A 26,598-nucleotide genomic window follows, 5' to 3' on the forward strand; every position below is an offset into this window, starting at 1 on the left:
CAAGTTCATAATTTCATTTTAGTTCACTTCCTGGTTTTAGCCAGCAGGGGGAGCTCTGAGTACTCATCCAGATCCACAAGCTTCAGTCACAGTTCTGTTCAGATGTAAAATTCAGTTTTTTCTATTTGTCATTTACAAACACAACATGCGTTTAGCTCTTTATTCAGAACTATCTTGTTACAAAACAAGTGCAAATTACATTCTGTTTATGACAGAAACATGGAAAAATTAAATAAAAATTCAATTGGAAAAAATGAAGTCAAATATGGGAATAGATGGCAAAATGAAATGACAAAATACTCTTCATTGAAACTAATACGTTTAATAAACTTAACCATTTCAAATATGTGAAATATAATGGTCTAATATATTGTAAATCTACAAGTCTATACACATTATGCTGATTTTAGGTTAAATAGCTCAAGCTGGTTGACGGTGTGAATGTTAATAGAAACATTTCCACGTTCATCCTTTAATAGTGACACTTGCACGTGGTAATAGAGGATAATGGACTTGTGTGATTATTGAGTCATTAATGTCCTAGGAAGCCATGGTTTGACAGCTCAGTGCAAAAGTATAATACAGTGTGTGGAGTTTATTTTTTTAACTCAAAATTCCTCCATTAAAAAACATTTAATTTTTAAGATTGTAGCAAACATATAATGTAAAAATAAACATTTTTTTGAAGACGTGTCCAATAGAGTTCACTTGAGGTTGCAGATCTTGACGGAGGTTCCGACTCCAAAACCTGGATAGACGGGCTCCACGAATGTGGTGATGAACCTGTGCAGGAGGGTCATGGAGCTGCCGATGCTGTAGAAGGCCAGCACGCCTGCCGTGTGGTCCAGGTACACACCTATCCTGGAGGAGTGGGGGCCGCTGACGGGTTTGTCCACCCGGTTGTGCCAGGCGGAGTAACCTGAGTCGGAACACAGGAGGCTCCAGGATTTGTCGTTGTAGCCCAGCAGGCACAGCGAGCCTTTGCCCTTTCGGCTGATGCCCTTGTAGGCCACTCCAATGGAGAACTCCCCACTCCACTCGATCTCCCAGTAGAAGCGGCCTCCGGACAGCGCCTCCCTGCAAAGCACCTGGGCAAAGCTGTCGAACCTCTCCGGGTTGTCCCCGTAGGGCTGCAGGTCCCTGGTGCGGATGACTTTTCTGTAGTTATCAGAGATGTAGAGCTCTTTGTAGGCTGTGCTGGGGTCCAGTTTCAGCTGGCAGAAGTCTGAGAGAAGATAATTTAATACAACCTTAATATCCTGGTCTAGGTTAGATGAGCTGGTTTTAAGTATTCTTTTCATTTTTTTATGTTTATTCATTTTAATGTTGATATTGTGTGATTCAAACAATGATTTTCTGTTTTTCAGAAATCTATGTAAAGATGCAGCAGTGAGAGAAGAATCAGTCAGAACTTTAGCTGTTCCAAATAGCCGAACAACCTCAGTTTGGAGAGAAAAAGATTATTTCGAAGTCTTTTTGCCATCTTTACAAAAAAAATCCTAATTTTAAAACTATATTTACACAAACAACTAAATAAATGATCATTAGCTACAGAGCTAGCTACTGTAGCACATTCTGCCTGAACAAACGTGAAATGTGTGGCACCATGAACGTTATTAACTTAATGTTTGCACAAACTGCTACGAGGCCTTTGAGACTGGCCGTATTGTGTCTCCATCCAGCCAGAAGTGATCTCTGTTTCTCCAAACTGAGGCTGCTCATTGACCTTTCTGCAGCAGGTTGCATGTTAATTGTTCATTATCTGTTGATAAAGATGTTGAATTGAAACACTTATTTGTGAAAGGCTCTAACGCGTACTTACGTTTGAGAAATTCTGCTCTGGTCTTTGGCTCTGGGGGCGGTGTGTTGTCCACCACCATCGATGTCATTTCTTTGCCTGCACACAAGCAGCACAGGGTCACAGAAATGCCTTTAATGTGACAACTGATGTGGCTATTTTCATGCATAAAATTCTTAAATCATCAGTTTTTAACCGTCCCACTGTCTATGGGTGACCCCGCGAAGGAAGTTGACCATTGAGCAGGATTGATGGTTTATCCCTTGAGGTCCACGTGGCAGGGGTCAGGTGGTGCTCACTCCTCACCCCGCCATGTGGACCCAAGGGATAAACCATCAACCCTGCTCAATGAGCAACTTTCCTCACGGGTTCACACCCATTAGGACAGTGGGAGGGTTAAATATTTTGCTTCCAAGAAAACAAACATTTCTTTTAAGCTTTTTAGGTGTTTTTGAAAAAGAATTTTAGATTTTCAACAATTTTCTTTAGATTTTGACTTTTCAAATAAATTTTCAGTCCAGTCCATGACACCTGGCTCTGACATTTGAACCATTCAGACATAAAAAAGGCTCCTAAAATCGACCGGTGTTCCTACAGAAGATAGGATTTTGGCTCCAACAAGGTGATTCTTAAAGAGCAATTAGCTGAAAACTTTTCATAGGAAGGACGCCGGTGATGAAGAACGATGCATCTCTTGAGACTTTCAGACACTTTATTTTATTATTTCATTTTTTAGGCCTGAAACGTCCTTTGTCCTCAGCCTGTCATGTTAATTCCTCTGAAAATATTTATGTACTGGACTGAAAATGAGTAAGTCCAAAGAAAAACGTCAGAAAAACCTGAATAACTGCTGATGAATAACGCCCGGCTGCATGGGAGCAACTTAAAGACAAATGAGGTGTGGTTTAAAGCTTTTGCATGAACTATGTAGCAACTGCTTGGTGCCTGTCATAGATCACAGGGATGACATCATCAACCTAAAGAATAATGAACCCGTCTCACCTCTGCTCCTTCGTTCCAGAGTTCTGCTCTCTGTAGTGTAGACCGGAACCTCGTTCACTGAGAAGCAGAACACATTCCTGTTCACTAAATCTCTTTATAGCCTCAAGTCTTTGATCTGTTGCTCATGTCTGACCTGTCTTGGAAATTTTAAGCAGCTCCTCCCTGCCAAACTCCTCCAGGCGCTCCTTAATCTCTGCCACGGCCTTCCTGACCGCTCCGAAGGAGAAGTCGGGGTTAACTGTCACTTTGGGTATGAAGCCATCATCAGTGGGGGTGCAGAGGTAGTTGAAGTTCTGATGGGAGGATGAATAGTTTTAAATATCCCGTGTGATTATTTGGGGATAACCCAGGACTACTGTGGGGGCGTGTCTTACCTGCAGAAAGTGGATATGGTCTTCGGTGCTGTACAGCTGCTTGAGGCCGGACTCCTTCTTCTTCAGCTCATCGATCTCCTGCTCCAGCCGCTCGATCAGAGTCTCGGCTTGGTTGAAAGCAGCCTTCTCGTTGATACCAATCAGCTTGGTCACCTCTGACCTCATCCTCTCGATGGAGCGGATCATGTCCTCAAACATCTTCTGGCTCTCCACCATGGCTCTCTGAGCCGAGTTCTGTGCATAACACACACTTTTTGTCACTTTCTTGGGCGATTGTGTGTTTTATTTTGAAGGAAAAATGACACAAAGGAAATGTACCTTCAGTGAATCCACAGCAGTCTTGAGTTCCTCCAGCTCCTTCATCCTTTCCTGACATTTTTGTCTTATCTCAGTTTGAGAGACTCCCAACAGTTTCTGCAGAGTAAATAAATATTACACCCACTGGTTTTCTACCCCCACACTGATAACACTACATTCCTTCTTTTTCTTTTTTTAAAGGGGACATATACTGACCTTTTTCTTAAGTTATAATAGTTCTATGGTTAATGTGAAATGTGTTTATGAAGTTCTTTGCACTAAATCTCTCACATAAAGCAATTTCAACAGTTTTATTCTTGATATTTTCAGTACCTTCCAGAATGAGTCGTTTCAGGGCTCTGTCACTTTAAAGCAACACTAAAGAGTTTTTCGCACTTTAAGCTATTGCTTTTAAACTGGTTTCAGCCATAAACCTGTGCAACTTCACAAAGCAGTCAGCAGCCCTCTGCTGACCAGAAACTGCACTTAGAAGTTTTGTGGTTTTGGTAGGAACACTAGTGGGAGGTCTCCATCCTGCTTTACGGCAATGGCTGTTTACGGTGCCGTAAGCTCATATAAAGGCTAGCAATGAGCTTTTTCAGTGCGTTGACCATCAACAAAAAGCACAAAAAGAAGTATAAGAATTTTGCGAAGCCTGCCAGTAAAATTAAGAAAGTAATTTATTTGGAGGTGATCAAAGAGCTAAAACCAGAGTGAACATCAGTGCAGCCTACACTGGTTTGAGGAAGCTAAAGGAGGCTACAAAATCACTGACTTCACTTATAGTGACCTGGCTTTGTTGCTACTGGACTTGTAAGTAATAATATTTTACATTTGCATGTTCATGAGGTAACTAGAGGCTTCAACAGTGAGGATCTTTTTACTTTGTGGCTTATTTAGTATCAGGTAGCTCATGTTAGCGTTAGCGCGTTGTTAGTGCTAGCTACGGCAAGGTTGTTTACGAAAGTTGTAATTCTGCTTTCAACCAGTAGGAGGGAGAAGCAGGAAACGTATTACGTGTTGCTTTAAGAAAACAAACTAGCTGGTCACGCCAGCCCCACTCCTCTCAGGCTGCTATTAGCTGAGAAGCTCTGATATCTGGGAGGGGCTCGGAGTAGTGACTGCTCCTCCAGGAAGCTGCTCCCTTATTGACCCTTTGCACGTGACGTCACGCCACTCATGTGACCGCCCCCTTCGCCATGATGGATGGCAAAAAGACCGTTTACACCCATAGAAACTCCAGTGAAGCTAGTCAAAACAAGCCAGTTTGTAGCCTTTTATGGCTTTTATTTAGTTGATTTGACAGTAAAATGGTTTTAGCTTGCTGCGTGGTCGGCTGCACTAAGAGATAAGGACGTACACTCAACTCATTTTTTCTTTTTAATAACTTTGATGGAGACTGAGGACGGAGATGAACTGCAGCGATCAATCAAGCAGACTAGCAGCCCTCAGATTTGCAGCGAACATGTTTTTAACGGGTACGATTAATGTTAATTTATTTCACGAGGAAGACAGGGACAGGTGTGTTTATACAAGTTATTGATAATCCTGATGGATGGGTATTTCACCACGGAGGCTGCGCTCCGTCCACTGTAGTGTAAAGCGAGACAATTATTAACAATATTAAAGCTCCAATGTATGATTACGTGTGTTAAAATTACGTTATTTATTTATGTGAGAGTCGGCGTTCAGAGATCTTCTCATTCTGGTGTGAGAGCAGCAGCTGAACCCGGTAACACCACCAGCAGAAGCTGGTAGGGATCCGGACTTTTTAACAATCAGCTTTGGTGTGAAGTGAAACGCTGTTTACAACATAAAGTTATAAATCCAGAGGGGTGAATTTAGGCAAAGTCAGCAACATGTTTACATCGGTGAACAGCTGCAGAGAGAACGTCAGCTAACGTTGGTAAGCTAGTTAGCATACGGCTCTCTATGAGCCCCCGCTAGATGCGCTACTTCTTCTGCTAACTGAACTGGGCATGAGCTAGTTGAAGGAATGCTGGAGGAGTTTTGTTTTTGTTTTGATCGCAAAAACAATTTCAGGCTCTACTTTTCCCTTTGTTTAGTACTCGTGTTGCTCACTGTTTACATGCTTTTGCCGTCCACCATGGTGGACCCACGTGATCAGGTGACGTCGGTGCAAATGGTCAATATGTGAGAGGTGCTTCTATTCTAATTTCCCCGTTAGTGACATCACAAACAGTGACTTTGAAGCAGCTTGTTTTAGGCATATCATTTTTAGACATGGATGTTTTTTTTCCAACATTTTGAGTGTTTACAGAGGCAGTAGAGACCCACATGGCAGCACAAAAGAAAGCAAGAATGCTAGTTTTGCATAATATGTCCCTTTTAAAGCAGTGTTGCAATCAAACAAAAGTGGAGTTACATCAGATTTAAAAGATGCAACTGGATGTTTGATATTATGAGACTAAAAGCTCATATTTGATGAAACAGGACTGGCATTCTCCTCTGTTGGAGAATATCCGGGGAGGCCCTTCGGCATGCTGAATAAACCCCACTCAAAGAAGCTTTTAACGCGGCGTGCTTTTATCTCAGAGGGAGACAGGAGGGGGGATAAAAAAATCTGTAGAAGAATTCTGGCCCCGTCAGGAATGTGAAACTACCGCTGCCTGACTTTTAGATGTTTCAAGGTGCACAGAGAGAAGTGACTAATTCAGCGTTTTACTCCAACCCACCAGCCCATTCTTCAAGATAAGCTTGAGGAATGTGGGGAATCTGGGAAGGGGGAGGGGGGAGAGAGAGAGCGGGAGATGGAGTAAAAGATGTGCAGGATCAGGTTGTGAATCTTTGAGAGAAACCACACTCAGCATGCTGTAAATGTTGTTTTATGAGTGAAACATCCACCCGTCATCATCTCTGGCGGCTGTTACAGCTCACCCATTTCCACCCCCTAGTTTCTGCTGACGCTCTTATCTCCTTCACATTGTTTTACAGGCCATGTAATCTGTGAGTCACTTTGAATGATACGGTGCTGAGGTTGAAGTGAGAAGCCCTCACTCCCTCACATTCCAGGATCTGAGTAAACCCGCTCACTCCCACAGGTGGGAAAGCTGCAATTTCTGTGTGTTTATCCCACAGCTGGATCACCACACTCTCCTGAAAAAAGGCAGCTTTCATGGAAGGGTGATAAGTCAGAGGCACGCCCCTCACAGCTTCCTCTCAGCTAATCAGAGAACTGGATTTGTTTTAGCTCTGCCCGAGTAGCTGATAGTGTTGGGGCAAATGGGTCAAAGTCCAAACAGGAGTTCTTGAGCAGTGGCAGATGAGAAAAACACGCTGTTCGCTTTCACTCGTGAGAGGACAAACTGGGTGTGGATGTTCTGAGGCCTGAGCTTTCTAAGAAACTGATTTCTTACCTGCTTCTCGCCTCTCTCTGCCTCAGCGGACACTATGTCGTGGCCCCTGTGTTCGCTGACTGTGCACAAAGCACAGATACACATCTGATCCGTTCGACAGAAAAGCTCCAAGGACTTCTGGTGCTGCGGGCAGATCTTCCTGTCCAGGTTTCCCAATTCATCCACCAGCTTGTGCCTTTTGAAGGTGGCCGACTCGTAATGCGGCCTCAGGTGCTTCTCGCAGTAAGATGCCAGACAGTTCAGGCAGGACTTCACAGCTTTTAGTTTCTTTCCGGTGCAGAAGTCACACGGGACGTCGGTTGGCCCGGCGTAGACATTTCCCTGGGACGTGCTCAGGCTGATGTTCAAGCCGCTCTTCTTGATCTTCTCAGCCACCATGCTAAGGGTGGCATTGGGCCGCAGCACGGGCCTCTGGGTGAATGTGATCTTACACTGGGGACAAATGTAAATCCCCGTGTAATCAGCCTCGTTCCAGTAGCCGCTGATGCAATCCATGCAGAAGCTGTGGCCACAGGGGATGGCCACGGGGTCCTTGAGAAGGTTCGCACACAGGGAGCAGCTGAAGTAATCAGGAGATGTGTGATCAGCCATGGTGGTGCACTCCAAAATCCAGTCAGACCTGCGGAAACAGACAAGAGAGAATGCCACAAGTGCGTGGAGAGTTCGTTGAATGAGAGTGTGAGCCCGCCCTCTGCCGTGTGGTACAGCCTGCCAGGGACTGGACTAACTTGTATTTCCAAATTCCTGGGGTTATTGATTGAAAGCAGACGAGAACCCTCCCCCTGAGCCGTGAGCGTGTCCAGCCCTGCCCAGTTCAGATACGCAAGCTGAGCATGAAGAAAATGAAAAGAGAAGGAGAGGTGTGGGAAGAGAGTAAAAGAGATGAATGAAATGTTCAAAAGAAAAAAAAAAAGGAATGACATGTTACGTGCAAGAAAATGCTTTCCTGTCCTCCTGCAGTTTCCTTTCTGCTGGAATTTCTCATGAGGCTCATCTGCGGCTGAAATGCGCACACGCTTCTCAGCAGCTGTATTTCCACCTATTGTTGTTGCACAGAATCGCCATTGTCTCAGACCGGTTATCGTTGGACAAACAGCAGAAGGTTTTGGAGGAATTTCAGGGGACCACCCACTGAACAAACACAGACTCTCTGGATTCAGACAGATTTCAAACACAACTTAATCCATCAGCCACTTGCTGAGAAATTCAGTTAGATTATTTACTCTGTGACCAGTCCGACCAGTTCGTTCCCATTCACGAGCCGATTTATACACACACACACATGCACACACACACACACACGCACGCACGCACACACGCACGCACGCACACACACACACACATTCCTGCCAGGTGTGTTGGATAGTTTTAGCATTACTGTGCATGCTTTATTCCAGTTCTTTCACATTTTTGAAGCAACAACAATAAAATTCCTCTCGTAGTAAAAGCACTCATCATTTACAGGAAAAAACCACCAGGATAGAGCTTAAATCTCAGCCCAACTCCTCTCTCATTAACATTGAATCTACTGATTTCTATCCATTATCATATAAATTTACTTTAAAAGTCAGAGAACAAAATAAGCATTTAATTTTACCAATTTAATCATGTACTTTTAATCCACTTAAAACTATTTAGGACCAAATGAACAAAGTAAGTTGTAGTTTTTAACACAATCAGCTGCACCTCATCCTATCTTGCTTTATTACTGCATGCTCTTGGTAGTTTCTCCTCCCTCCATATTTGGTACGGTTTCTGATAAGCCAGTTTTTCCTTCCTTCCTCACCCGCAAATGGAGCGCTCACATATCCTATTTGTGCAGAGAAGCTCTAGAAATCCACAAGAACAGATTTATACGACAGTTTTTATTGAGTTTTCACCCGAGACGGGAATGCTATGGCTCTTATTTGCACAAATATGTTATTTTCTGGGAGCAGACTCACGATGTTAAAGAAAAAGGAGGAATTATCCTGCTACTTTCAGCTGTAGCATGTCTGTTTTTTATTGATGAAGCTTCACAGTTCACTCCAAGTTCAGTGAGAGGAGTCTGTCTTGTGCATTAATGTGAGTGCAGGAGAGGACAAATTACTATTTGATGGAAAAAGCATAAAATATTACAATTAAACTTTTTTTTGTCGAAACAGAATGGAGTGCACAGTGTTGAATGCATGAGCAGAGACTAGAAATGTGGGAGATTTGCATGAATAAACTGAGGGAAAAAAGCACTAAAATCACTGGAGCAAACCTAAAATAACAATGTCACACTGTAAAACAGTCATTTAGCTTTTAAAGTGGATTCTGGTGCTAAGAATGTTTAAAAGAAAATTACAAAGTCAGACAGAAAAAAGTAAAACTTCAAAGTCAGGTTAAAAAAAATGAAGGGAGGCAAGTTTGGTGTTTTTCTTTTCTTTTCAAACACACCCAGCAGAAAGAATGTCTGATGTAAGAAATAAACCTTTGACTGATGGTCATCTGATCATTTTCTGTTCACATAATAAGGTGTTTGGTCTCGTAATCTGTTTGATATGAAACAGCTTCTTAGACAAAAGCTGCAAAGGATGAGCTCGAACATTGAGGCTGGTAGAGCAGATATGCATGTAAGCATCTAAAATGTAAAAAGGTTTATTGGACACAGGGACGCACAATATAATGGCATAAATATCTGTATCGGCCGATGTTAGTCATTTTTTTTAACAAATCTGTATTGGTCCGATAAGGAAACTGGGCAAATATTAACAAATGTTTTTTTCCCCCATCTTTTTACTGTTTGTGTATTAGGTTTCAGAGGGTGAGGGGGTGATGATGCGTAATTGTTTAGTCATGTGACAGTATACGATACAATATATGCAATAATAAAAGTCAGACAATGTTTGCAATTTTTTAGACTGAACTTGATTAAAAATATCAGGTCAAATACTTCTAAAACACATCGAGTGTCATCGCGACATCTCGTTGTTCCGACAAGATAAAGGTGGTGCAAACTGCTGCCACCTAGCAGTCAGACTTTGAATTGCACCACACAAAAGAAATAAAGTTTTAAGCACAAAGTTTAATTTTACACACACACACACTCTCTCTCTCTCTCTCTCTCTCTCTCTCTCTCTCTCTCTCTCTCTCTCTCTCTCTCTCTCTCTCTCTCTCTCAAATATATTAATATGAACACAAATTTTAGCAATTTTTCAGTTTATCATTATTTTCTTACATCCCTACTTTCGGTAATGTGACATCGTAAATATTGATTATCAGATATAACAGCAATTTTAACATCAGATATCAATATCGGCCTAAACTTTCTGTTAAGTTCTGTGTCCTTGTGGTCCCCAGCCCCCTCCAGGTTCCCCTCATGTGTCCCCAAGCCTCCTATGTCCCTTCTTGTCCCCAGCTCCTTCCTGGTTTCCCTCATGTTCCCCCCTAGCGTTTTGTATCCTTTTTGTTCCCCAGCCCCTCCAGGTTTTCCCCCAGGTGTCCCTTGAGGTTTTCCCCTAGTCACGCCTCTGTAGTTTTCTATAGGTTCAGGTTTTCATTTTATTAAGTCTCCCTTAGTGTGTGTTTTACTTCCCCACTTGTTTATTAGTCTCCCTCACTCCTCAGGTCATTAGTTATTTATCTTTGGTTCTCCTGTACCCTTAGTCTTTTAGGTTTATTTATGTACTGTCTCATAGGTTATGGTTAATCCCCTCCTCTGCTTGGTTTTCTCTTCCCATTAAGTTTATTGATTCCACCAGTCTCTCCTCAGTTCTCTCTCCCCACGCACCTGCTCCTCATCTCCTAATCACCCAGCCCTTGTGTATATAACCCTGTCAGCGTCTCAGTGTTTTGTTGGGAGGGTGGCGGTAATGCGCTAAGTAGCTTGCATCCGCCATTAAACACTCACTGAAGAAGAAGATGAAGAAGTGTTTTGTCGGTCCATTGTATGTGTCAGCGTTACTTTGTCCCTCTCGAGTAAATCCAGATTCTGGCTCATAAGTGAGCTTTTGTTTTTTGTCATTCCGAGTTTTTGTTTCAGGCTTAGAGTTCTGCACCTTTCGAGTTTTGAGCAGCATCCTTAATAAAAGGAAATTCATTTATACAACCGCTCCTGCATTCAGTTCTTTTGGTGTCTGCATTTTGGGTCCAATCCACCTGCGCTCTCAACGTGACACTTTCAAATCGGTGCACAAGGTAAATTGTTAGTAAATTAGGCTTTCCTGTGCAAAGCAAAGACAACATAAATGTGCAAAATATGCAGTGATCAGCTTTGTCTATTTTAAAGGGACTTTACAGACTTTTGAATTTTTATACTCGCGATTGCCCCCTCAGGCCAAAAGCGTAACGGCAGCTTCAATAGTAGGCTCGTGCACGAGGCGCACATGCTGTACGTGCACACTCCTTAACAAAAATAACAGCTGAGACAGTCGTGTGTGTGTGTGTGTGTGTGTGTGTGTGTGTGTGTGTGTGTGTGTGTGTGTGTGTGTGGCCCGGAGGACAGAGGACAGGAGAACGCGCAGCTAATTAATTAAATAATTTGGTTCTGTATCTTTCTCTTCAGCACAGCCGACAAAGGTTTATGATGGGTCAGTCCTCCTGCATGCTAAGATCATTCCCTTCCCTTGCTTGAAAAATTGTTCCAAAATGAAAGTTGAACCCACATCTTTTTTTATCTGTGAATTCAATACTGTTCGGCGAGTCTCAAATAAAAATTTGGGCATCTTACTGTAAAAAAATATACCATTAATGTATAAAAGAAACTCTAAATAAACTGTTCACATCCAGAATCGAACCGAGGGCTTCTGCATGAGAGTCAGACATCTTAAAAGATGAGCTACACTCTAGTAACATTCATAGCATCTGTAACATTTATATCCTTGATAACACCCGAAACAACGTAAAACCAAAGAACGGTTCGGAGCAAAAATGGCTATTTTTTTGCTAATTTGCAGGAAATATCTAGAAGAAAGTTCTACAGAAAGTAGGTAAGGGTCCTCAGAAATGTAGCTAGGTTTGTCACTAGGCGTTAGGAACAGCGACAAAGTCGCTGAGTTGGCACTACCTCTCTCTCTGCTGCTAAAGCTACGAATAGCAAATGCTACGGACGATGCCTGAGCGTGAACGCGCATGAAGCAGCCTGCTCAACCCGAGCAGCAAACCCCCACATCAGGGCATGGCTATATATATATATATATATATATATATATATATATATCAGACGTCAAGCTAAACAGCCAGGGTAAAAAAAAATATGATCGACCTTTTTCCCCATCACTTTCATTTTTTAAATAGTAATTAATAAACATTCGATACCATTACAATTTCCTTTGATTTAATTTTAAATAAATATTTAGAGTGCCCAGGTAGCACATAAACAATGCAATTTAACAGTTTTCTTAAAGTAGGAACGTTTAACCTGTGCGGCCAGAGCGCGCTCCTTCCTTCTGCTCTGCGTAAACCTGAGCTGATCACCTACTTGTGCGTAATCAAATGTCAATAGGGGAAAATATGGAAAAGCCATGAGGTTCACTTTTGCCTCAGACCGACTTATTGCTGTTTTATGGTGTGGCTGAATCTGCGATCCGCTGCCATGCGGACTGGAATAACAAATGCTGCAGTAACAGGCGTTGTCAGGTTCGGAGTCACTGGCTGGAGCGGACCCGACTTTAATACGTCATCCCAAAATAGAAGCTAATATCTTAATTTGACCTTGAATGAAAAATATTGTTATAAAACCTCTTAAAAGTTTTTATCACAGAGGAGGCAGCACTCATTTCTGCTTTCAGACTGACGGCGCGCCGGAGTTTGCGCAGCGTGCGCGCTTATTTAATCTGTGTGTGTGTGTGCGCGCGCGCGCGCGGCACAGCTCCATGAGCCACTCCAGTCACCGCGTCTCGTTATTGGCGCTATTTAAACCAATGTTGTAAAATTACTTCTGCCCAGCCCAGATGTGCTCACTTGTGCACCCGTGAGCCGTGGTTCCACTGGAACGCGTCTGACCTCTGACAGACGCACTCTGAACTTCAGATCTTCAGCGCGCTGTTAATAGCCTGAATGGGAATCTTTTCTTGATTTATTTTGTTACATCCACAATGTTCTGTGTGTGAGGTTTACAATAATGACGGCTCACTTGACCGCGGTGTTTACAATGTCAGAACACCTGCATGAGACAGGGTGTTAATTACAATCTGCCAGAATGACTCGCCACCTTCAGATTTCTCCAACATCGTTAAAAATGATCAAATACGGAACATATCGGCGTGCGCAGGCCAGAGTGCTGAAGCTCGGCGCATTGTTATTATGAAGCTAGGGCACATGTGGAGGACACACGCGCAAAAATATATTTGTTTTCAATTACATTTATTGTGCCCACTTACTTTTTCTTTGGCCCACCCACAAATGAGTTTCTGGCTACGCTAATGGTGACATATGACAGACTTCTCTGAGCACTGCAGCCATTACACTTTTCACCTCGCGCACCCCCTAGCGCACCACACTTTGGGAATCCCTGGCATAGACTGTGAGGAAATAACGATCTTTCCACATAATCCAGTCCTCTCGGACCACTTTCTAATAACCTTTGAGTTTTTTATAACTGAGTTCTCGAGACATGAAAGTAAATTTCACTATAGTCGGTCTATCTGACAACACAGTTGCATCTTTTAAATCAACTGTTCCATCTTTACTGTCCTCAGCATCTCAGAGGCATGTAGCAGAGGGCAATATTTTCAGTTCTGGCCCCTCACAAATTGATGCCTTAGTTCATCATGTTAATTACTCTTTATGTGTGGCATTAGATGATGTTGCCCCTTTAAAAAAGAAGGTAATTAGGGACAGGAAGTTGGCTCCCTGGTTTAATTCTCATTTATGAGCCTTAAAACAAAACTAGGAAATTGGAGAGAACATGGCGCTCTACGCACCATGAGGAGGCCTACCTATCCTGGAAAAATAGTCTTGTGCTTTATAAAAATAAGCTTCGACAAACTAGAACTGCTTATTTCTCAGCATTAATTGAGGAGAATAAGCATAATCCTAAATTTCTTTTCAGTACAGTTGCTAAACTTACACAGAATCATAGCTCTGAACCATCTATTCCCTTAGCCCTCAGCAGCAATGACTTCATGGGATTTTTTACAAGTAAAATTAATTCTATTAGAAACAAAATCTTTAGCATCCTCCCTAATGTGATTTCTTCTTCCTCAGTAAGTGAGGCAGCATCAGAGGTGACTGTAGACCCTCATCTGTGCTTGAACCGCTTTGATCCAGTTGAGCTTTCAGAGCTATCAAAAATATTAGCTTCATCTAAACCTTCAACTTGCATTTTGGATCCAATCCCAACCAAATTATTTAAAGAAGCATTTCCTTTGGTTACTGCCCCCATTCTAGATATAATCAATCTATCCTTAGTAAAAGGATATGTACCACAGGATTTTAAGGTTGATGTAATCAAACCTTCACTTAAGAAGCCTTCTCTGGATCCAAATGACCCAATGAATTATAGACCAATATCTAACCTTCCATTTTTATCCAAAGTCCTGGAGAAAATAGTGGCCATCCAAGTATGTGAGCATTTAAACACTAATGATCTGTTTGAGGAATTTCAGTCTGGTTTTAGAGAGTATCACAGCACTGAAACTGAATTAGTGAGAGTTACAAATGACATTCTCATGGCCTCAGATAAGAATCTTGTGTCTGTTCTAGTCTTGTTAGATCTCAGTGCTGCCTTTGACACAGTTGATCACAATGCTCTTTTAGAAAGACTTGAACATGTTGTAGGGATCAAAGGAACAGCGCTAGGCTGGTTTAAATCCTACCTGTCTGACAGATTTCATTTTGTAAATGTACATGACAAATCGTCTTCATACTCCAGGGTTACTTGTGGAGTACCACAGGGCTCAGTGCTTGGACCAATTCTTTTTACTATGTATATTCTCCCAATTGGTAAACTCATTAGACAGCATGGGATAAACTTCCACTGTTATGCTGACGATACTCAGTTATATTCATCCATTAACCCTGATGAACCTAATCGGTTGTGTAGATTACAGGCTTGTCTTGAGGACATAAAAAATTGGATGACTCTAAATTTTTTGCTTTTAAATCAAGACAAGACGGAAGTTCTCATCTTTGGACCAGAAATCCAGAAAAGGAAATTGCTTAGTCAATCACCTGACCTGAATGTCATTACATTAATCTCGAGAACAAAGTAAGGAACCTTGGTGTTATCTTTGACCAGGACATATCATTCAAATCCCAGGTTAAACGGGTTTGTAGGATTTCCTTTTTCCACCTTCGGAATATTGCTAAGATTAGAAGCATCCTTTCCAGGAGTGATGCTGGAAAACTAGTTCATGCATTTACTACATCAAGACTGGATTACTGTAATTCATTGCTCTCAGGAAGTCCACAGAATGTAGTTAAAAGTCTTCAGCTTGTCCAAAATGCTGCAGCTAGAGCTCTGATGAGAATTAAAAAGAGAGATCATATCTCTCCTGTCTTAGCTCCCCTACATTGGCTACCTGTTAAATTCAGAATAGATTTTAAGATCCTTCTTCTCACATATAAAGCTCTTAATAATCAAGCTCCATCATACATCAGTGATCTGATTGTTCCATAAGTTCCTAACCGAGCACTTCGCTCTCAGACTGCAGGTCTACTGGTGGTTCCAAGAATATCTAAACTTAGGATGGGAGGCAGATCTTTTAGTTATCAGGCTCCTCTCCTGTGGAACCAGCTCCCAGCTTTAGTCTGTGAGGCAGACACTTTGTCTACTTTTAAGAATAGGCTTAAAACATTTTTATTTGATAGGGCCTATGGTTAAAATCTGATGTTAGCCTAAATCTGGACAAGTGGGGGAGTAGAGGGAGGTGGAGTGTACAGTCGGTAAAGACGGCTCTCCCTTGCCCTGCCTCCAACATGCCTCCATCTAAATAGGATAGATTATCCAGAGTTAACTCTGTAGTTATGCTGCTATAGGCTTAGACTGCTGGAGGACACACTGACCACTTTTCACACTCTACTACTTTCTTCTACAATCTGCTCTTTAACTGTATTATTTTCTGCAATTTCAGCTGTTAACTTTATTTTTTCTCCAAGTGTTTTTCTCCCCAGAAGAAGCTACAATGATGTTCTGCTGAGCTGTGGTGGCCTCATGGAGGGGGCCATCGTCTAGCACACTGCTGCTAACCACTTAAACATTTTCCCTCTCCTGATAATAACTTTTTGCTTTCCTTGACGTTGGATGTGCTACTACTAGTTTATGCGTTTAATTATAGATCCACTAGGATAAATACAATAAAGTTTATCTCTCACCAAATACAATATTTACTAAGAATTCGCAATATAACTATAGACACATTACTTTGTCTTGTGTGTGTGTGTGTGTGTGTGTGTGTGTGTGTGTGTGTGTGTGTGTGTGTGTGTGTGTGTGTGCCTGCTCTGTCTTCTCGATCCCCAGTGAGTCGTGGAGGATGGCTGCTTATACTGAGCCAGGATTTTCTGGAGGTTTCTTCCTGTTAAAAGGGAGTTTTCCTCTCCACAGTCGCTTTATGCTTGCTTAGTATGAGGATTGCTGTAAAGTCACTGACACTAGTCAGTGACTTGATGCAATTTGCTGGGTTCCTTATATAGGAAACATTATTTCTGATTGGCTTAATGAACTGACCTGAACTGGAATGTTTATTATGTGAAGTGCCTTGATTTGGCGCTATATAAATAAAATTGATTGAAATGTATTATTTCTATACATGTTTTGGTTGTCAAACTTCCATAATGTCCCTTTAAATATAAATAATCTAGTTTAATATAGTTTAGGTAAATAATTCTGCTTTAAAAATAACCTGCTGGGAAACTGAGGGTTGACTAAACAAAATACTGCTGTTGACTGATAACATCCTCCACCCTCCTTTACACTGTATGAAGGCATGTAGCTGATCAACATCTGTAGACGCCTTTGATGCTCAAAGTAAAAAATAGAGTAAAGTAAGTAAATTAAGTAATTAAAAGTAATTAAGTAAGTAAAATAAGTAAATTCAACTATTAACTATTTATGATGTTTAAAATAATTCAGGCCAAATCATTGTGAGAGACAATAGAGTGCCTGCAGGAGTACTTATTTATTTTTTATTATCTTCTGACAAATATTTGTTTTGGCAAAATCTTAAAAATAAAATTAAGTGCATACCTCATGCAATGTCAGCTACAACAAAATGGTGATTTAGCTTATCATTAAGCCTAATTGAGTTACAGACATTTTTGCGCTTGCTAATGCTGGTGAGCTGTGGTGATCATCTTGAAATGTTTGACTCACCCGAAAGTCATGTTTCCACTGTAGGAGTTCCGGGACATTTCTGGGAAGGTGAGTATGCGCAGGCTTGGTCCTCTCAGCCATTCTGTCTCCATACAAAATCGGCTCTATAAGGACTTTGCTAAGACGTTAGCACATCGCGACCGGTTTGGCAGTGAGTGATGTCACTGATCTGTGCCACTCGGGCGAAGAGGAGAGCTCTGTGATACAAAAAGCGGTGTTCAATGAAACAAAGACGTGTTGTTTTTTATGGGTGCTTTGTGAAATTCCAAAGTACCATGGATTACGGCGTTGTGGGGGAATTCTGCCACATTTTTCTGTGTTGGAAGTTTAGAATTTTAAAGCAGTGTCAGTGATGATTATTTTACTTCCGTCCATTCTGCTTCATCAGCAACTTGTTTAATTCTACAAACACTGGTTGTTTTGGCGATTTCTGCAGAAAGAATTTCCAATTGAGTTACAACCAATCAGCATGAGCTAACCACAAGTCCGGTCCAGCGATTCTACCTGGCCTTTCTGAGTACACCCCAGTTCAGGTACTCCGTCGGATCCTAAAATGGCCTGGAAAATGGTCCTTTAGGGCCAGCATCGGAGAAATGGTGCATGCCACGAAGGTCCGGTAAAATATCCAGACAATCCGATTGTGGAAAAGGGCCTATAGGTGTACATTCAAGGAAAACGTGGTTGAGATATTTTCAGACCGGACAAAAGAATGCGCGTTTGCACTAAAAGAGGAAAAATCTTTATCACCTGCTTTTCAGTTTTCAACAGAAATTAAAAAATGAGTTTTTTTTATTCTTCCTGTGGTCCGTGAATCCACCAGTGCCTAGTAGCAATAAAGAATGTCTTTTTATCATGAACTCAACATTGCCAAGTGCTAATTCATGCTAGTAAAAACAAACGTGGAGGATTTTACCTCCAGAATCACAACTTTCAAAATAATTAAGTCTTTTAAAAAGTTTTTCTTCAATTATAGCTCTTCTGCATAAACTGGAATCGGAGTCGGTAATTTGCGTCATCCCTCAGAACCAGAATCAGTCATATAAAAACTAACTTCAACCTTTTTCAGCCCCCTGTAAAATACACAGCTGTAGAAGGCTCGCATGAAAGTGTGTGACTGCAGCAGGAAGACTTTCATTTATAGTCGTACATGTCAGCTGTGGTTACTGTTATTGACACACAACAGGGCCCATATAACGCTTGACACTCCGTTGGGCTCTGCTGGCTTTAACACAATGGAATCTTTTATGCAAGCTTTCCTGGCTCTCCTGTTATCTGGGCTATCAAGTGTAGTTGCATTCCTAGCTCCATCTCAACAGCCCTGAAACTCCATCTTGGCTAGAGGAAGGGTGTGTGTGTGTGTGTGTGTTGGGGGGGGGGGGGGGGGGTCTCACTGTGAGACGAATCATATACAATTTGGGTTTTTAGGTCAGGTCAAAATTCTTTAAGCTACTTTAAATTCAGTCAAAGTGTTGATTTACAGAAACTCGGGGGGAAGCTAAGCTAAAAGAGTTGATAATTAACAGCTCTGCAGCGGGGTGAGAGCCAGCATCTCACTGGTAGAAGGAGACCAACTGATTCCAACAAAAAACACAGAGACGATTCCTATAGTCGTTATTCGTGTCCTTATGAAAGGAAACAATCAGCGAGACTCGGGTCAAACAAGTAAGTCTTTGAAGTAATTAGAGTACACCTGAGTGAAGAGAAGGACACGCCTACAATCTCTCTGCTCTGCTAGAGATCTTAGGTGTGATTTTTTTGTCTTTTTGGTGTATTTGCTATGTTACATGTATATACTCCTCAAGTCAACCAACGTAAGGAATGCAATGCTCTGATTGAAAGTCCTTTTAAAAATGCATAAAATAGTAAAAGGCCACTAGTTTTTGTAAGTTGTCTCACATGTTCAATAAAAGGACAAACATTGATTATTTTTGCTGACAATCATTCCACAAGAATATGTTTTATCTTCAGATCACACATTTCATTCATTCTCCTTGCCCTCTGTAACAGTTGGGCATGTTCACTGTGTCCATTTCTTACCCCACCCTTGTTTTACTGGTTTCGGCTTAACCAGTTTAGCCTCCCTGTGTTTACTCTCTATAAAATGCTCCCGTCCTACCTGTGGGTTCACTTTGCCACTGTGCTGACACGAGTCAGAGTCTGCCTCTGCTGCACCTTCTCGGCATCGGAAGGAACACCTCCCAAGATTTCCCCATGTCTTTCGACCAAGAAAACTGCTACCTGTGTAAGGAATATCTCAGGGACCCAGTGTCCATCCCATGTGGACACGTCTTCTGCTCAATCTGCCTGAAGACATACTGGGACCACGCTGAGAGCACAGGGTCCTACCTCTGCCCTGAATGCAGAGTGACCTACAACAAGAGGCCCACGCCGAGACGTTCGGGAGGCTCCCGGTACTCCACCACCCAACGTAACTCCGAGCCCGCTCCACCTGCACCTCCCTCCCCTGACTACAACTATGCAGGACCCCAGGATGTCGGCTGCGACATCTGCGTGGGAAAAAAGCACAAAGCCATCAAGACCTGTCTGATGTGCTTGGCCTCCTACTGCGAGAAGCACCTCAAGCCTCATTTTGAGTCAGCCACCTTCAAAAGGCACAAACTGGTGGATGAAATCGGCCACCTGGACAGGCAGATCTGCCCGCAGCATCAGAAAGGTCTGGAGCTGTTCTGTCGCACTGACCAGATGTGCATCTGCGTGCTGTGCACGGTGAAGGAACACAAGGGTCACGACATGGTGTCAGCAGAGCAGGAACGATCTGAGGAGCAGGTAGGTAACAACTCACTCAAACCGACAGGTTTATCAGGGTGGTGCTGGCTTAGCTATCAGCCGGCCATGCCTTCATGGGCTTTGCACAAGATGCTAAAGAACAATGCGTCGTGTATCAAAAACTACTACATAAACATGTACTTATTCAGAGAAAAAAGCAGCTAGTATTGAAGTAAACAAAGCCTAAGGCGGTTAGGAGCACATGCATTGATGGGTGTTAGCCAAAGGGTGCTGGTGGTTCAGTACTACATATAAAAAATATTTTACTTCAAATAATCTTAAAAGTAAATATTTAGAATCAAATCTAAATATATTAAATTAAATCCAAATGTAGAAACCTAAATATGCATGTGAGTGATTTGAACTAAATATTTGGCTTCAAATGATCTTAAAATATTTAAGATCAAATCTAAATATATTAAATCCAAATGTAGAAATCTAAATATGCATGTGAGTGATTTAAACTAAATATTTGCCCTGCAGTGTCATTAAAAACAAGATAAGGTGACCCCCTTGTTAAGGTCTGAGAATGAGTCCATTTAACCACTCTTTTTTTAAACAAACTCACAATCTGGTCTTGGACAGGGGATCTCTTCTTCTTGCATTTTCTTTACTTGTTACTTCTGCTTTACAAAAATCCCAATTAGCTAAATATTTGTTTTAAAACAGCACATTTAGATTTCATAATTTAGATTCAACATTAAAATAGTAAATACTTATTTTTAACATTATTATTATGGATTTATGCTTAAACACAGTTTAATATTGTAATTTTTAAAATAAATGTGGTGAAAACGTGACTTTAAAATGTTACAGTTCATTTTTATTGTAAGGGGTTAAATGTGATTATATACAGCTGTCAAAATGCTAAATATGGCAAACATACCTATTTTTCATTTTAAACATAATAGTTTATGAATGGTGCTCCATAGCCACATACACAGAAGTCTGAGCTACAGCATGTGATGAATTAGTCATTTTCAGCAGCTAATTTGATGAAAAACTGTTCATTAATTGTATTTTCTGTTGTTTTATTCTCAGCAACGACTGGGCGCCACCCAGGCTGAGATTCAGGAGAAAATTCATGACCGTCTGAAACAAATGGAGGAACTAAAACATGCAGTGGATGCGCTGAAGGTTTGTAACCCCATCATCCATCAGACAGACAAGACCAGACTAACCACTACAAGCTGATGGGATAGTTAAATCAGACAACATTCCTTCATGCAGGAGTGATGACAGATTGTTGTAAAACCAGTTGACTGACTACACTTTGTTTGTTTGTTTGTTTTTTGCTCTGTGCAGAACTCGGCCCAGAGAGCGCTGCAGGAATGCGAGAAGATGTTCAGTGACATGATGCGCTCCATTGAGAGGATGCAGCAGGAGATGGCGAAGCTGATATCAAGCAACAAGAGAGCAGCGCTGAATAACGCCGAGGGTCACATGGAGCGTCTGAGCAACGAGATTGACGACCTTAAGAGGAGAGACAACGAGATCACCCAGCTGTCCCGCACCGAGGACCACATCCACTTCATCCAGGTAACAGCCACGCCTCCATAAAACTAAAACAACTGCAAAACAGGAAAGGTTTAGTGTTAAAGGCATCTGTGTTCCTCTGTTAGAGTTACCACATGCTGATAGCCCAGACAGAGGCTGAGGAGCTGCCCTCGGTAACCGTTAACCCCTACTTCACCTTTGGCCCCGTGACCAAGGCTGTGTCCGAGATGAAGCAGCATATGAACGAATTCAGCAATGATGAACTGGTAAAGGTCGCCACGACAGGTGAGTGTGGTGCAAAATCAGTCTGTTTAACTGCTATGAGCCCACTGGTTGCATTAACGCTGTCATCTCTTCTATTTACAGTGAATAAAATGACCTTCTGTCAGCTGGATGAACCCAAGAAAAGAAAGTCAATCAAAGGTGAGTGAGGAAAATGAGAATATTTATTTAAAGTAGAAAATTGACTCTTATGAAGGTTTAGATGAGGAGGACTACAACTACAATCAGTGGCAGGATAAAATCTTGATGGGGCAGATGTGCCAAAAGATTTCCCTTCCTCATCTGTCCTTTCTTGTTCTTACCCACGAAACAGTTTGTAAAAGCCCAAAGATCATCTGCTCCAAACGCAATGCTCATTTCCACCAGTAAGCAGCACTAAGATGAAATGGAAATACCGGTAAAATAAAATAGAACACAATATGAGAACAAATAAACGTATTTTACTGCAACAGTGTGTGTGTGTGTGTGTGTGTGTGTGTGTAAGAGAGAGAGAAAGAGAGAGAGAGAGAGAGAGAGAGAGAGAGAGAGAGAGAGAGAGAGAGAGAGAGAGAGAGAGAGAAGGGCCGGCCGCCATCTTGGATGGGTCTTTATTGCCCCCAGTGCATTTCTCTCTACTGAGGAAGGTGTTCACCCAAATGAAAAACACATTTTACTATATTTTTTAACAACATCAGACATATAGTATGGCATGATAATTAAAACATAAATACAATTAACCAAAATAAATTCAAATATAAAATCCCAAAATGTAGGCTAGTAATTCCATGTGATCTGTTTACAATATGATGCTTGTTGCAGCGGTAGGCTGCACAAAGAATCGGTATAGTTGCCCGTTCAATGTTGACTCCAGTTGGGTTTGGAGAGTGAGGAACCCATCCAAAATGGCAGCGACACTGTTAGGCTCTCCAGCACCCAGTCTACAAATTCATGTTCATGGACACGTGGGAATACTATTGACTTTTCTAGCCTACCTGATGGGATTTTATTTTAATTTATGTTGTTTAATTATATTTCTGTTTTAATTATCATACGATACCGTGTGTCTGATTTTGTGACAAAAAAAACATAATAAAATGTGCTTTTTAGTTAGGTAAGCACATTGAATTGCATCTGTGAATGAAGTATGCTATATAAATAAAACTGCCTTGCCTTCCTCAGTAGAAATAAATGCAATGGGGGCGAGTGGTGACCTATCCAAGATGGCAGCACACTGCTACGCCAGCTTCAGTAGGCAGCACCAGTCCATGGGGTGTCTTATTTGATGTCTGTGGTGCTATACCCCAATCTATCAGCTCTCTCTTGCAACCAAACATGATTGGCTGTTTAGCTACAGTTCAGGGGCGCTTTTTCCAGTGTGTCGTGCAAATAATTCAGATTGCATGTAGATTTGCATGCACAGTTAAGCAGAACTGACAAATTTTAGGTAAATATATGTATGTATAATTTATTTATTCCCTAACCAACCAACTCTTCTCTGATCTGTTCCTTCACAGGTGAGGAAGCCGTGGTGTTCAAGGAAGCTGCGATGTACAAGTCCGTCCCAGTCCAGGAGCCTCAGTACAGAGAAGAATTCATGAGATGTACGTTTCTGCTGTGACACAGATGATCTCTCTCTCTCTTTCTGCTCAGCGTATGAGGTTGTTTACTTACTGATGAGGTTTCCAGTCAGACCCTGTGGCTTACCACAAAATCAGAATTTAGAAAAACACAGCGTTGACAGACACAGGCTGGTCTGGAGGTCCTTTAAGATAGCCTGAAACGCATTTCTATTCAAGATGCTGCTCCTGTAGCATCTGTGTCTTAAACGACCTAAAACTTAGGACTGCTTAAGAATCCATTGCTGGTGCTCAACATGCTCTTTGTTTGGAGAACTTCGTCTTGAGGTCGGACTCACAAACGGTTTTGGTACTTCTGGTATTCCAGATCATAGGTCTGCCCGAACTAGGCGAGACCACCGGGTGTCCCACCAGCTGTAACCTGCACAGGTACAGATGCACAGTGGGCAGGTGATATTTTACCGCTGGGATTATTCTAATTCTGTGTGTGTGCAGCCAAAGGGTCTCTTGCTTTTTTCTTCTGCAAAGCATGCTCTTGCAGAAGGTAGTAAAACATTTAACAGAGTTCGAAGTGTTAATCACATCTGCTAACCTCTGGGACCTTCCTGTTGGTGGTGCAATGGTGAGGGGGTATTCAGCCATTTTTGGTTTACTCATTTTTATTAACCTCCAAACAGTTTAGATTTAATGTTTCCTTTTCCTACGCAAATGCTATATTTAACCTGTGACCCTCTTTAGATGCCTGCCAGCTGACTCTGGACTCGAACACAGCCTACAGACAGCTCTACCTGTCTCGGGGAAACAGAAAGGCCACTCTAAAGAGAGACCCCCAGAATTACGGCAACAGCTCAGCCAGATTTGACTCCCTGCCTCAGGTCCTGTGTAAGGAACCCCTCTTTGGAGGAACCTACTACTGGGAGGTGGACTGGAGTGGTGAGGGAGCTGCCATCGGAGTTACCTACAAAGGCATCAAGAGGATAGGCTACGGCGACAGCTGCCGCATCGGCTACAACCGCAAGTCATGGAGTCTCTTCTGCTCTGACTCCAGCTACTCGGCCCGCCACAACAAGGAACAGATAGACATCAAAGCGCCCTACTCCTCCCGTATCGGGGTTTTCCTGGACCACAATGGGGGTACGCTCGCTTTCTACGCAGTAGGAGACACCATGTCTCTCATCCACCGCTTCAATGCATCATTTGCTGAAGCTGTCTATCCAGGTTTCTGGGTTTGGTATGAGTCAGCTATCACCATCGTGCAGGTGTGATTTAATAACCTGTTGGGTCGTTTACTGAAAACATTACTACTTTATGATAACTTCACACAGGTATTTTTGTAACAAATTGAAATTGTTGATAAAATAAAATAAAATAATTTAAATGTGAATTGGTCCTTCAATCAATATGAAAAAGGTTCAAGGGGGTGAATGTCAACGGGCATGAACATTTTAGGTGCAAATAATCAAAGCCGTACTTGATTGATGTATGATATGATGACGCCTTTTTTTTATAATCAATAAACATTTATTATGAAAAACTGTTTCAGTTTTCTTCATATATTTTTTTTAATCCTTGAGCTTCTACTTCTCTAATTCTAAATTCCAGCTCCTGATGCACAAACCAGAAGTGTGTATAGGCAAGAATCTGGTGATACAATATACATCAGAATACAGGGCAGACGATACGATATACTGTGATAATCAAAGCCAGACAATACTTTAATTGGAAACTTAATTAGAAAATGTAATCAGAAAAGTCAGGCGAGATGCTTCCAAGTCAGTTCTTGTTGTTCTGTCAGAATGGTGGTAAAAACTGCCACCTAGCAGTGGAGTTTGAATTGCCCCACACAAAAGAAATACAGTAAATTCTCAATAAAAATGTATACTGTGCTTTTAAATATCGATTCAGTATCATATCACAAACTATCGCAATATTTCAATGTATCGATATTTTCTTCTGTCCCTAGCACAAACAAATCCAAATAATAAACATTACTCTTTTTGTTTAGACTGCAGTGATCACATGGGTGGGACTCATTTAAGTATTTCTGATTTCAAGCTTTCAAGTAAACATATACCCAGTTAGCCAATCATGTCAGTTATGTAATTTAAAGTGTGTGGAATCCCGAAAGCTGCACTTTTAGGGGGGAATTCTAATGACAGGAAGGAGATGAAAACCTGCTCCAGAAAGATTTGAGCACACTTTGCTTTACACCCTTTTTTTTTGCATTTCTAAAGGTATAAAAACACGAAATCTAACTTGTCAGAAGAAAACTTAAGGATGGAGTGCCAGCCAACTTATCTTATCAGATATTTTGATTGATATTCCTTTGCATTGATCACTGCAAGTTCACATGAACAAAAATTCCACAGCTTTAAATTATGAGCTTTGCTACCTCTGGTGGAGAAAAGCTTTTAGAGCTTTATTATGGCGTTTTCCATCAGACAATGTTGGCCTTCCTATGCCATGTGGATGTGTTTCTTTTTAATATAGAACAAAAATATATCTGATTAACCCTTCAAAACTTGAAATAAAAAACTTATTACATTTAAACTTACATAATAGTCACAAGATAATTTGAATGGTACGTGTGTATTTGAGAAATAACGTCCCTCACGTATTTGTTCCAAATGCCTTGGTTTAAAATGACTTATTTTCAAAATTATAGTATTTTAATGTGTTTTGTGCTTGATGCATTCTTATTCTCATTGCTTATTTGTTTAGATTATTTTAAGAGAAAGCTCAGTAGATTGCAATTGTTGTCATGTCATCAATTCACAACAGGACAATTCCATTTGAAAGTATATAAAAAAGAAAGTCACAAGAAAATGTCCCTTTATTTTTATTTTTTGCTTTCATTCTTGTTAAATGCACCAGCACACAAATGTCTTCTACCTGGATTACCTCTTTATAATTTTTTATAGTGTTTTAGATTTTAAAGGACCCCTCACTGGTAAGAAGACTTTTTACTCAAAGCAACTTGGAAATTTGTAACTAAAAATATTTTTGCTATTTCAAATGTGAATAGAATATGTTTTAATAGTTGTGCTCATCCTTTTTTAGCAATGGCTTATTATTTTGTATTTGAAATTTAAGAAAAAAGCGATTCTTTTGTTTCTACTGGTTTCCAATGAGAACATTTAAATGACGAAAACACGAAATGCACGGACCCAGTTCTACAAACATTCATTGAACGAGTTAACATTTATAAAATTTTGAATTAGCATTTTATGTACCTTTATAAGAATCGTGTAATGAAACGTATTTACCTCGTTAGTTTTGTCTTCTTGGTCAAAAACAATTCAGTAACAACCGATGGTAACAACGCTCCCCCATGTGCCCCTGTGAAAAAAAA

General features: G+C 41.3%; 2 protein-coding genes across 3 annotated transcripts; one reads left to right on the forward strand and one right to left on the reverse strand.

Annotated features, from left to right (window-relative positions):
* Positions 1–146: 146 nt before the first annotated feature.
* ftr82 (finTRIM family, member 82) lies at positions 147–26,598 on the reverse strand. 2 transcript variants are annotated; one of them, XM_054730889.2, is made up of 8 exons: positions 26,513–26,598; positions 6,849–7,467; positions 3,493–3,588; positions 3,175–3,408; positions 2,934–3,093; positions 2,801–2,857; positions 1,823–1,897; positions 147–1,225 (listed from the first exon to the last, which is right to left on the reverse strand). In XM_054730889.2, the coding sequence occupies exons 2-8, from the start codon at positions 7,437–7,439 to the stop codon at positions 705–707; spliced, it is 1,734 nt and encodes a 577-aa protein (XP_054586864.2). In that variant the 5' UTR covers positions 7,440–7,467; positions 26,513–26,598; the 3' UTR covers positions 147–704. The 2 variants fall into 2 exon arrangements, with proteins under 2 accessions (XP_054586864.2, XP_015817233.3); XM_015961747.3 differs by lacking the exon at positions 26,513–26,598 and adding an exon at positions 17,125–17,231.
* Positions 19,235–24,630, forward strand: ftr83 (finTRIM family, member 83). Its single transcript, XM_015961749.3, has 7 exons — positions 19,235–19,911; positions 20,953–21,048; positions 21,217–21,450; positions 21,534–21,693; positions 21,775–21,831; positions 23,184–23,270; positions 23,985–24,630. Exons 1-7 carry the CDS (start codon positions 19,336–19,338, stop codon positions 24,509–24,511), a joined length of 1,737 nt encoding a protein of 578 aa, XP_015817235.1. The 5' UTR covers positions 19,235–19,335; the 3' UTR covers positions 24,512–24,630.

The sequence above is a fragment of the Nothobranchius furzeri genome, chromosome 10 (assembly GCF_043380555.1).
Source record: "Nothobranchius furzeri strain GRZ-AD chromosome 10, NfurGRZ-RIMD1, whole genome shotgun sequence".
Taxonomy (NCBI): domain Eukaryota; kingdom Metazoa; phylum Chordata; class Actinopteri; order Cyprinodontiformes; family Nothobranchiidae; genus Nothobranchius; species Nothobranchius furzeri.